This window comes from Panicum virgatum, chromosome 2K (genome assembly GCF_016808335.1).
Source record: "Panicum virgatum strain AP13 chromosome 2K, P.virgatum_v5, whole genome shotgun sequence".
NCBI lineage: Eukaryota > Viridiplantae > Streptophyta > Magnoliopsida > Poales > Poaceae > Panicum > Panicum virgatum.
In genome coordinates this window covers 59,842,563-59,855,587 of record NC_053137.1, presented here as the reverse complement: position 1 = coordinate 59,855,587, position 13,025 = coordinate 59,842,563, and the positions used below count along the sequence as shown (strand labels likewise).

Sequence of the window (13,025 nt, the reverse complement as noted above, 5' to 3'; positions counted from 1 at the left end):
AAAAAAGACTATTGCAAGCTTAATGTGTCGGCACACACGTTTGGAATTTGGACAGAAAGTTTCAGCTCGTCGACTTTGTTGAACCGCTTCCTGACTGCACCTGCACCAGAAGACGCTGTCGTGACCCGAAGCCGCCGAAGATGGCGTCCCGCCTCCTCAAACCGTCGGCGGGCAGGGTCGTAGCAAAACTTGAACCAATCGAGCTCTGCGAGCTTTGGGGCAGCGATGCGAACGTCCCAGTACACGTCCAGCGACAGCGTCTGCAGCTCTGGGCGGCCACCTCGAGCCGGCCTCGGATCCTGCCGCTCATGACGCTGAGCTTCTCCAGCGATTCGGAGCGTACGGAGAGGCCTCGAGCTTCATCCCGGAGCTAGATGCCCAACAGGGCGAGCTTCTTCAAGCGCGGGCAGGCGGAGGACAGGACGCCTTCCAGCTCGGGGCCGTCCACCCGAGCCTGCAGTATGCACAGGGTGGCCAGCGCCGTGAACGCGCCGCCGGCAGGCGTCGGCGGCGGGAACCTCAGGGTGTGGCTCATCACGTGGTGGAACGAGATGGCCGTAGCCCCGGCGCACACGGGGACCGCGACGCGCCGCTGCTCGGGCTCAACCTTCACGCCGTCGCCCCCGTGCCCGCACGGCAGCAAGAGGTGGAGCTCGCCGGCCAGGCGCCGCGAGGCGAACCGAAGCCAGGAAGAGACACGCTCCGGGGCGACGTGGCTGGACGAGTAGGGCATCTTGAGCTCAAGGCGGCTGACCGTAGTCGCCGCGGCGAGCGCGTCCAGGGCGGCGTCGACGCGGTCCTGCGCCCGGACCACGGGCTCCGCCGCCTCGTGCTCGTCGCAGAAGTAGAGCTCGGGGAGGGTGGTCCAGACGCGGCGCCAGCGGCGGGAGAGAACGCTGGTGCGCGCGGCCTCGGCGGTGCAGCGGAGGTGGACAAGGATGCCGTTGAGGAGCTCGTCAGGGAGGCCGCTGATGTGGTCCGCCCCGTCGCCGGCCTGATCCGCGGCCATGATGGCCTGCGCGCGGTGGATAGCGGCGGCTTCGATCTCGGCGGCGGACGGCGCGGCGGCGTTGACGGCCGACTCAGCTCGTTTCCTCCTCGGATTCAATCTTGCTACGGAGCATTCGATTTTGATCTATTTGCTTCGCGCGTGCGTGTAGGTAATTGTAATCACGTTCGAACTGGACTCGCGGGGATCGCGGCTTGGATCACGTTTATCGGCGATCTCCGTTTTTTCCCTCTTGCCGGTTTTTTTTTTGAGTAAACCCGTAGGCGAACTTTATTGATCAAAGATAGTTACATCATTGGACATAAAAGGGACAATAAAATCTGGAGGATCATCGTCCCAATAACAATTTTGTTCTAAACTCATAGCTCGCCTAGCTAATTCATGTGCCACTTGATTTGCCTCTCTATGTAGATGCTCCATGGATATTTGATCAAATCCCTTCCACACAATCATAATCTCATCGTATATAGCAGCTCCCGAGTTGGCAGTAAAACCTTCATTACTCATGATGTCCACCACTTCTTGACAATCAGATTGAAATATTAATCGATTCCCCCCAATATGTTGAGCGAGCATTACTCCCTCCTTCAAAGCATGAGCTTCTGCCATAGGAGCATCGACCACATATGGAATATAAGTCATTGAAGCTGCTATCATAGATCCCGAGCCATCTCTAATTATTGCACCTGTGTTTGCACATCCCTTTTCATCATCAAAAGAAGCATCAACATTCACCATAAGACAACCATCAGGAGGTTTTCTCCAGCCCTCTCTCACCTTTGCACCCCGGACTCCCGCCAGCTTATAGTTTTTTGCCAAAGCAGCAATAGCAAGGCCCGATCGTGGGGGAGGCTGAACACTCTCCCCATGTGTTATCTGTCGCCTCTCCCACCATAGGTACCATCCTCCTGTCAAAATCAGTTCCGCTAAACCAATATCAAGACCATGTAACTGTTCCTGCTGTCGGATGATTTCCTCCAGTAGCACAGAGCCCGATCGGTTGATCCCCAGCAGGTTCCTGATCCTTTCCCAAACGCATATTGATCTCCACACTGCCTCAAATCGCGCACATGTAAAGATCATGTGCTTTATATCTTCTGCCCCCCCGGCAAATCGGGCAACCTCCCTCTCGAATAATATGCCTATTTGATAGAATTGCATTGCAAGGCAGTAACCCCCTCAGAGCTCGCCACCCAAAAATTTTAATCTTACTCGGAACTTTGAGCTTCCATAATTTTTTCCACAACTACGAACTACTAGAATCACCATTGCGTGGCTGTAATAATCTTAGTCTGAACTTCTTCCATTCTTCTTCCATTGACAGTGATATGCTGACTTAACAGAGAACAAGCCACTCCTATTGTAATTCCAGGCCACACAATCCTCCCTTCCTGGGGTAATCGGGATCTGTAAAATTCAGTTAACATCAACTCTCCAAAATAAAGAATTTACCAGATCAACATCCCAAGTGAAATCAATCGGATTTATCAATTCATCTACTGTTGTGACAATATTATTCCCACGCCATGTTTGTATTTTCAGATCATGACTTCCTGGGATCCAATTGTCATCCCATATGTTAATCTGTGTTCCATCTCCCACTCGCCAAATGTAGCCCAGTTTGAAACATTCAAGTCCCGCTAAAATACTCTGCCATGTGCATGAACTTCTGCTCTTCATCTTCGCATTAAGAAGCTTCCCATCAGGATAGTATCGGGCTCTTAGCACCCTTGCACACAAGGATTCAGGCTCCCTTAACAGCCTCCAAACTTGCCGGTAAGGTTAACATTGCTATGATCTAATCGTTTCATCTCTGATTTTGGTACCATATACTCCCCCTTTCCAAATTATAATTAATTTGATATTTTTTACCTTAAATTTGACCACCCACCTTATTAAAAAAAATTAGAAAAATTGGATCGGTACCACATTAAAAGATCCCAAAGTTAGATATATACTATAGTATATATCTAACTTTGGGATCTTTTAATGGTACTGATTCATAATGGCTTGCTTTATTATTATTAAAAGTTCCTCAAGAATGACTTAAATTTGACTATGTTTGCACAATTTTTAAAAAATATAAAAGGAGTGGTCAAATTTGGATCAGAAAAATTAAACAAATTGTAATTTGAAACGGAGGGAGTACTTGTTTCTTCCTATTCAATGTGGCTTTGGAGCGCTCGATTTTGAACTTCTACCTTTATGAAGGAAAAAAATGATTCTCTAGGTCGGCGGATGATCGATGATGGCTTTTGCTTACGTGCTCGCCCCCGACATATCAAATTGGTGCTGCATTTGTTTTTTAATCGCACAAGTTAGTTCATGAGTATATACGAGGCCATGTATCGGAAAGACTTCTTTCAAAACGGCTGTGAAGAAAAAAACTTGTGCTTTCTGAATTAAAACAAAAAAAATAGCTTCACCTAGTTTCTAGTTTATTTTAGCACGAGCTTACAAAACGGCTATGATATAGTGCCTTAATTTGTGCAAAACAGGTAAAGTCGAAGCCACAATAAGGTTCTTCAAAAAAAACACACAATAAGCCCTCCCAAACAAACTCTACGTAGTGTACTGTGTACATGAAGTACATTGTACACAACTTTATCGTCTTCTAGAGAACCGAGTTCATGGACATCTGATAGAAGGATGCTCTTTTTTTTTTGAGAATGAATAGAAGGATGCTCTTCTATAGTTTGAACATGTTGCTCTAGAAACGCAAATCCAATCCCGCAAGCGAGCGTTAGCGAGCTCCGCGGCGATCGATCCGGCTGCGTGCGGCACTGCTGCCCCTTCCACATGCGTGGGCCCCGCAACTGTTTTTTTCTTTTCCGCGTGAAGCATTATCTTCCCTAATATCCAATTACCGTGGGGGTGTTGATTGGCTTCGTAAGAGCCTGCAGCTGTGTACGTACGTATGCTTGTCATGCATATATAGGATATACGTTTGTGTAATTAGAATACATATGCTACGTGAGGACCTCAGCCACAAACTTCTATGTATGCAAACTCTACCAGTACATACCAATGTGATGTGCTTGTGTATAAACGACTTTTTTTCTTTTCCTTTTCTAAACCTTTTCCTTTACATTTTTGTGGTACCCAGTATTCTCTTTTGTTTTTTTTTTCTAGTCTTTTTGTTTACCTTCCTTTATATTGTGTTTCCGAGATGTTCTTCAGACAAATATTTAGTACAAAGGATGCCAAACATTTATATCGAGAAGTTGTATTCTTACGCACGTATGCCGAACTTATACATCAAAGTTATACGAGAATTTTTCCTAATAACATTTACATGAAAGTTATGTTCAAAAGTATCCTTTAGTAAGGAGGCTGAGAAAAAGTTATGAGTAAAAGTTGTACACGTTGTGAAAGTTGTGTTCAAAAATTATCCTATAAAATTTTAATTAGAAAAAGTTATGAGTAAAAGTTATGCATATCGTAAAAGGCGTACCGAGAAATTATCATCTAAGAGTTATGCTGAAAAAATATAATCTGACAAATTATACATGTACATAAGTCATAACTTTCTAAAATATAAAATCATGGAGAAAGAAATTAAACTTTCTAGAAAAGGAAATAGCATATGCTCGTAATCCTCCGGTCAGCGCCCCGATTAGCAGAGCCGCAGGCGTACATGTGTGGAGAAAAAATCAACAAGCTAGAAAAGGGAATGTCATTGGTAACTGTAAAGGGAAAGTACGGATGTCGGAAATCGCTCGTTGCTTTTGCTCCTGGCGAGCGCCTGCGAATTAGCGGTCGCCCTCTAAAAACAGGTTGTGGAACACCTAAATAAAACCTTGGAACATCTAAAACACCCAATCTTTGTTCCACAACCACCACACACGTTGCTCTAAAAACAGGTTTTGGAACAACTAAATAAAACCTTGGAACGTCTAAAACATCCAATCTTTGTTCCACAACCACATTTTGTCTATAGGGGGTTAAACAGAGCCCCAGAGGCATCCTCACTTGGTGAAGTCCCCTAGCTAGCTCATCTATAGAGGTGTGTAGCTTGCGGATAAACAAAACTGCTATTTGTTTACCAAACCGAAACAAATGAGTTCCTAAGATCATTTGGTGAAGTCCCCTAGTCCACCATCTTTTCATTAATAATTCATCAAACCAACAAACACTCAGTGTTCCTAAAATTTCACAATATGCTCTCCTTGCTATTGCTCTCCAAAGAATTATTCAACTGAAGTAGTAAAATAAAATACATACAGTAAAAAGTTGGGTACTAAACTAGTAATTAAAAAAAACCATCACACTCCAATTCACAAACCTCTTATAACTACTTGAGTACTCAACCGCCTCCAGCATGAAAGCACAATGAAATTGTGACTTTGATATTTTGGCTGGCGCATGCAGCGGACCTTCTTGCACTCTCTTGCTTATTAGAGATATGCTGGATGATCTTAACTGATGATAATCTTTTTAAGGATTACTGCATTTTGGTAGCAGCTCCATTATTAAGCCTAGTACCTAGTAGTTCATATATATGATCTAGGAAGAAGTGGATATATCTAGTACTTCAAGCCTTCAAGTGAATTCAAGTTTGATATCTGGATGACAGATGCTCCGGACCATCTCGCGCACTTCCTTAATAAGTAGAGGGTCATAGGATGACTCGTAACTGATGATAATCTTTTTAAGGATCAATGCTTTTTTGGATAGCAGCTCGATTAAGTATAGTAGCTCATATGTTTCGTCGAAGTGGATCTCTACCTCTTCAAGTGAACCTAAATTGATGCTATTAACTATGAAATTCTCTTGCAAGCGACAAGGGCAAAGCGATGGACAAGGACTCTGCAATAGAAAAATAGAAAAATGCACTTTTAGTCGAAAGTATATACATGAAAATAAACTTTAGATTCAATTAATTTCGCAACCAGTTCCTGGTCCACAAAATTTTAGTTCCGGCCTACAATTTAGGTTCCTCGTAATAGCTTCCTTTTAACTTTTAAGCATTAGATTAGATCTGTACTTATGGACATGGCTGTCATTTTCTCCGAGCACAGTGAAAATCCTCTAATTTATGAACAATATAGGTTTGCATCATTTTTAATGATTCTAGATGATAATTACACTAAACCAAAATGAGAAATTCATTAATTAGAATTAGTGAACGTTCGTACCTCGTCCTCACTGGAACCCAAAAACACCTCAAGCTTTCTTATGCGTGTGCATTTCTTGAGAAGATGCAGCATTGTTGGCCTAAAGGCATGCTCTTCCCCAGTGAATGTTACTGACAAAACCTCACACTTGGCAACATTATTTATATCCTTCAGAAACCTACGATATTCGTTTACGCCCTGCAAAACAAAACATAACCAGTCATCAGAGGTTCTCCATATTAAGTTACTTTTGGTTTTGGGTATCAACAACTAGTTTAGCAGTTCCAAACAAAATAAAAGGACGTGCGTAGTACCTCTGCAATGTCGACAGTCAGGTTCAGCTCCTCGATGGTGTCGAACATGTTCATCAGCTCCGCTGCCGAGTTTGTCTCGATCTCCAGCCGCCGGAGATGGCGTCCAACGTCCACAAATTGGTGGCAGCTCGGGTCGTAGTCGTCGTAGGTCCAGCACACCTCGGAGAGCATTGGCGCAGAGATGCGAGTATCCTCGGGCAAGCTGCCCCTTATGGTCAACGCTCGGAGCTTTGGGGCGGCGACCTCGAGCCGACCATGGTCACGGACTTTCAGCTCACCGAAGATCTCCAAGTACTCCAGCGAGTCGGACCGTATGCAGACGCCCGGATCTCCTTGTAGGGAGACGTAGCCCAGGGTGAGCTCCTTCAAGCCTGGGCAGCGAGAGGACACCACGTCTTCCAGCTCACGGCAGTCCATGTGGCCGCGCTCTATCCTCAGGGTGGACAGCGCCGTGAACGCCCCGCCGGAGGCCGGCCCGAAGCGCAGGGTGTTGCGGCAGAGGTCGAGGCGGATGCAGGTGGCCCTCGCGCACGGCGGAAGCACCATTGCTCTCCCGTCCTGGTAGTCGTGGGGGGGCATCGAGAGGCGGAGCTCGCCCGTGAGGCGCCGCGACGCGAAGCGCAGCCACCGAGCGACGCGGTCCATGGGGAAGTGGGTCCAGGCGCGCGGTCGATGGCCGGCGCGGAGCAGGCGACCAGAGCCTTGTCGATGCGGCGGCACACCGGCTCCGACGACCACGGCGACTCGTTGCCGTAGCAGAAGGTGAGCTCCGGGAGGGTGGCCCAGACGCGGCGCCAGCGGCGGGCGAGGACGCTGGTGCGCGCGGCTTCGGGGGTGGAGCCGAGGCGGAGCAGGATGCTGCGGAGGAGGTCGTCGGAGAGGCCGCTGATGCGGTCCGGCGTCCCGCCGTCTGTTGTGGCCATGGTGATGTGCTGGTCGCGGCGGCTTCGATCTGTCTCACGGCGGTTTGTTTGTTGCTCCGATGCAATCTGCCCGCAGTTTTTGTTTGACTCTGTTGCTACCAGGTTGGCAGCTCCCTGCATGATTTTGTTACGGACTGCTGAATTGGAAGGGGCGGCGCGCGGCGGAGCAGGCGGCGCAGCGGCGGGGCAGCGCAGGCGGCCGGCGGCGGCGGAGGGAGTGTTGGGGAGAGAGAGGAGAGGGTAAGGTAGGGTTAGAGGTGGATCTAAAGTCTGTGATTGTTTACACGAATCTCAAGTACAAGTACAGTATGTATAGGATTGACGGGCTCCCGTGGCTTGCGTGCCGGCCTGCTCCGCGTCTTTTTTTATTTTTGTATTTTTCAAAAAACAAATTACAGAAATATATTTTTGGTTTTAGGTTTTACAGTTTTGTACCCCTACCGCCCGGCGGGGGGGCGGCAGGGGTCTACCGCCCGGCAGGGGGGCGGTAGGGACCTATATGTAAATAAAAATAAATTTATTTTGCGCAGAGGTCCTTGGAGGGAGCCTGCCGCCCCACCAGTTGGCGGCAAGGGGCCTGCCGCCCGGCAGGGGGGCGGCAGGCCCCCTCCTCAAATATAAAACTCCGCCCCTTCCCTCTGCGCCCTTATTTTCTGCCCACGAGATCCAGAGATGGGAGAGGGAGAGAGGAGGGGTGAGGGAGGTAAAAAAACCGGCGAAGCCCTGCAGGATTTTGGATCCGAACCGCAGGTAACCAATATTTTTCAACTATTATAGACTTGTTTCTAAAAAATCCAACTAGATTTTTATTCGGTCCATAAAAATCCAACAGAATTGGAGGCAGCCATTACCTTATGCTGCAATAATAATAAGGTACTGTCATTCTAAGTTTACTATTCTATATTTCACTATCCAAAAACTAAATCTATTCTAATTCATAATTATTTTAGAAACAAGTCTATAATAGTTGAGAAATATTGGTTACCTGCGGTTCGGATCCAAAATCCTGCAATACCGGTTTTTTTACCTCCCTCACCCCTCCTCTCTCCCTCTCCCCTCTCTGGATCTCGTGGGCAGAAAATGAGGGCGCAGAGGGAAGGGCGGAGTTTTATATTTGAGGAGGGAGTCTGCCGCCCCCCTGCCGGGCGGCAGGCCCCCTGCCGCCAACTGGTGGGGCGGCAGGCTCCCTCCAAGGACCTCTGCGCAAAATAAATTTATTTTTATTTACATATAGGTTCCTACCGCCTCCCTGCCGGGCGGTAGGGGTATAGAACTGTAAAACCTGAAACCAAAAATATATTTATGTAAAATAAAAAAAAACGCTGGGACTCCCGTGGCTTGCGTGCCGGCCTGCTCCACCATGGGCTTGCGTCGCCCCACCTGGGCTGCGACCTGCGAGCTGGGGCCCTTTTTTTCATTTTTATATTTAAAAAAAAATAAAATTTCAAAAATATATAACTGTTCCAAGAAATTTTAAAAATACCCCTCTGTCGGGCGACAGGCCTGTTTTGTAAATTTTTTTTACAAACAGGTCCCCCCAACGGCCGCGGCGCGGGGCTCGGCGGCGGGGGGTCGCCCCCCCTTGGGCGACAGGGTCCCCTCCTCTATATAATTCCCCCACCCTCATTCCCTCCTCATTTGAGCCCAAAAATTCCACCAAAAATCCTGAAAAAAAAGAGAGGGGTGAGGAAAAGGGAAGCAGCGAAGCCCTGCCGGATTACGCACTTGTGATCAGCAGGTAAATATATTTGAATCCATTGATATTGTATAGCAATTTAATATAATTAGTGCTATAGTAGAACAATTTAAGTACAAGTTCGAGGATAGAATTAATTTTTGGATAGTGAAATATAGAATTGTAAATTTATAATGACAGTACTTTATTGATATTACAGCATAAGGCAATGGCTGCCTCTAATTCTAGAGGATTTTCATGGACCGAAAAAAAATCTAGCATAATACTTGATATCATGACACATCTTTTAATCAGTAAGAAGTTGGATCCATTAGCGGATGGTACGATAGAGATGGTGTTGTCCAAAATAGTAGAATTTAAAATTTTCACAATATTTCGAGGTATTACAACGGAAGATGTAAAGGGACACCTGCTAGAACGTCGGAATATATACATGAGAGTATGTGAACTAGCGAATCATCCTAATGTCATTGGATTCTTACAAAGTTCTTGTAAGATATGGATGCAGCCAGAGGTGTATGAGATGCACATTAAGGTAACTCTCATTCAGTTCTAATTTCGTCCGTCATTTGAAATCTATATTTATAAAATAGTAAAATTGTTGTTGAATTATATACTAGGATTACCCCGAGGATACGGAGTTGATTAACAAATCGATACAAAATTTCCGTAAATTGGTATGTATTTTCGGTGGACTTATGCCGCAAACTAGGCGAAGGAGGTGGAGAAGATCTTCGGGTGATAGTACTTGGCCTCCACAAGAACAGATGACCGGAGGTTCGTCAAGTCATGCTGCAGCACCTGAAGCACCAAGTTGTGTTAACTGGGATGTCGACATGGATGACTTCATGGCCCCCAAACCATGGCCTCCAACACATGATGTTCCTCCCCCTGTACATGAACCTAGATCCAGAAAAGAGAGAAAGGGAAAGGAAAGAGGTTCGTTAAGTCATGCTGCAGCACCTCAAGCACCACCATCTGTTAACTGGGATGACGACATGGATGACTTTATGCCCCCCAAACCATGGCCTCCAACACGTGATGTTCCTGCCCCTGTACATGAACCTAGATCCAGAAAAGAGAGAAAGGGAAATGCAAGAGGTTCGTCGAGCCATACTACACCAACTGCAGCACCACCATCTGTCAACTGGGATGACGATCTAGATGATTTCATGCCATGATCTATAACATATGATGTTCATCGGTTTAAGATGTATTCGCATTTAGTATTGTTAATGTTGTATTATGCTTGTATGTATGTCTCGTACCTAACTTGCATTCACTATACATGTACATAATGTCAAGTTTGAATCGTAGTTAGTCCTAATAAAGCATCGAAGCATAAACATATCATCTATCGTATGTAATGGAAAATACGAGAGTGATCAGAGGCGAACGTTGAAGTGTACAAATAAGCGGTCCACAGCTATCTCATTACAAATAAACATCAGAGATACAAACATCGGATATATCTAACCACCCCTAGGGTGTCGGACCATCTTAGCCCTCTGCTGGGCACGGACATGGCCCTCGGAGTAGGTGTGACGATCCGGAGACCTCACCTGTCGCTCAGGACGCAAAAGGGGCTGCGGTATATGCTGCTGAGAGATCCCAAGTGGTGCTCCTCCTAGCTGTGAATACCCCAAGACATCGGGGTCACCGTGCGCGCCAGGTGAGTCTGGAGTCAAGCTGTTGAGTTCGTCGAAGGTGACGCCCTCGTTATCTGAAACGAACGTACTCGAAACAAACCCTGCGTAACATATAAACGTAAACCAACATATGTTGCGTGGTAAATTAGTGAGTGTATTGAGAGAGTGTTTTGTACCAGGTCGAAAGGAGGAAGAAGGTCCGGCGCCCGCATCGGGGAAGAATCCTACGCATAAAAAGCAGATGTTAGCGTACGCTCGTGTCTTTCGTAATGACATATAGAAACCGAAATTAGAAACATAAACTAACCTGTGTAGGCTGGTATCTGTGGCCCCGGTACCATCCCTGGATACGGTCCGCCAACTGCTGGTGCCCCTCTAAACATTCCAGTATGGCCGAACGCAGTAGCTGGATCGTATCCTGTTTGTAATATTAGTAAATATGTAGCAACACTTGATCTAATTTTAAAGAGATATCTACGTTACCTGCAGTTGTGTAGTATTGAGACATCGGCCGGTGCACGGTCGCCGGACACGGGAACGACGACGAGGCCTGGGACGACCCGTGGCTGTCTTCATACTGCACACGGCTTCCCAAGTTGTGCAGTACTGAACGCAACTGGTCACGCTGCCTCGATCATGCCTCTGTCTGCTCAAACTGGGTCATTGGGGATCCGGCATGTACCCTCGTCAGGTAAGTCGAGCAGTCCGTCTCCATCATGTTGCAAAGGCGAAACTGCATCCATTGAGTAAAGGAACAGTTAGTAACACATGAATTATCTTATGAATATTAATATATATGCAAATATGATCAAGAGACTCACCACGCCAGCTAGTGCCTCCACGTGGTGCCGGGCATAGCCATCCTGAGGCCTCGCCTGGTGTGCCTGCGGGTGAGTGTCAACATATACCAGACGAGCCCGAGTCCGGGGTAAGTACCAGGTGAGGTAAGCCCTAAAGGAGCTGTCTGTGTGTGGTCCTGTTGGATGGACCAAGTGCTCGTCTGCCTGTTCCCATTGGTCCACCCACGGCTGCATCTTGGTGAGCCAATCAGCTGAGCACGGCAAGCCACTCCTTGACAACTTACAAAAGTGGACCACGAAGAATCGTTAGATTCGACACGAATGTATGAGCCAAGTTCATTCATAATTACTTGTGGTCCTCGCGACTGACACGCTCCAACGCGGTAGGCACCGGAAACTCTTGACACTGCCCAAATGTCTCCTGACTCTCCAGGGGCAATATGCCTCAACCGCGATATCGTAAACCAGGACGGCCGTAGTAAGCCACAGGCTCGCATTCGCGGAGCAGTGCGAAGACAGACCTGCTGGTGGACGGGTAGCCACAGCCTCTGGTCTCTAAGGCTCCCAGATAACATCCTCGGGCGTCAGCATGTCGAGCTCCGAAACAAACTCAGGATATGCGCGTCTGACCTGCACATGCGCCCAGGACCTCTGCAGTCCGAATAAGTAAAATTAAAAGTGCGCTAATGCATCGTGTAACAATGAATAACAAAATTAGATTTGTTGCGAACGTACCTGACGCCAGATCCAGAGAGTTCCCATAGTGGGCCTGTCGTCCTCCTCGTCGCCGTACATGGCCTCATGGTAAGGCACGTGGCTGACGATGGGCCAACCAACGGCTAGCCTCTCGTACGACCAAAGTTGCAGCAGTAGTGGGCACCCCGCCAGGATAGCGTTCCCATGTGTCTTCCTGTAGCCGTCGCAGAGTCCATGGTAAGTGGCTGCAAGTACCGCCTCACCCTAGCTGTAGGGCGGTACGTCATCGTCCCCATCCGCAATCTCCCGTGCATACGAAAGGAGAATCCTATCGACCGAGTTGCCATGAGTGTTGTTGAACATGATGTAACAAAACAACCAAAGCAAGTACGCCTCCAGCGATCTGGTCACACTGTACTCGTCGGCATCCGCAGGCAACAGGGTAGGCTGCATAAACAATTAAGATTAATGGTTTCAACTGACAATGCAACATGTGAATTGTACCAATTAAACTTAAATATGCAATGAATACGTACTGTAAACTGTAGGAACCAGGTCTTCGAAGGACATGCTGCTCGCGGGTGCGGGTTGATCGGACCTGCTTCTTCCACGCGGTCAACCAAGGCAAAACAGGCCTCCAGGTCATCCTTCCACGAGACCGCCACCACACGCAGATCTACAGCCTCCCCGACGATAGGGAGGCCGAGGAGGTAGGCCACGTCCTGTAGCGTAGGAGTCATCTCCCCACACGGGAGGTGGAACGTGTGTGTCTCCGTGAAGCGTCCCCTCATAAGAGAAGACTTAAATGTGGTACAAAACAT

General features: G+C 47.5%; 2 protein-coding genes across 2 annotated transcripts; both read right to left on the bottom strand.

Annotated features, from left to right (window-relative positions):
* Nucleotides 1–370: 370 nt before the first annotated feature.
* Nucleotides 371–1,009, bottom strand: LOC120695538 (putative F-box/LRR-repeat protein At4g13960). The gene has a single exon (XM_039978758.1). The coding sequence runs from the start codon at nt 1,007–1,009 to the stop codon at nt 371–373; it is 639 nt and encodes a 212-aa protein (XP_039834692.1).
* Nucleotides 1,010–5,069: 4,060 nt separating this feature from the next.
* Nucleotides 5,070–7,645, bottom strand: LOC120690857. The gene is made up of 3 exons (XM_039973717.1): nt 6,441–7,645; nt 6,148–6,324; nt 5,070–5,818 (listed from the first exon to the last, which is right to left on the bottom strand). The coding sequence occupies exons 1-3, from the start codon at nt 7,083–7,085 to the stop codon at nt 5,552–5,554; spliced, it is 1,089 nt and encodes a 362-aa protein (XP_039829651.1). The 5' UTR covers nt 7,086–7,645; the 3' UTR covers nt 5,070–5,551.
* Between the last annotated feature and the right edge of the window lie 5,380 nt (nt 7,646–13,025).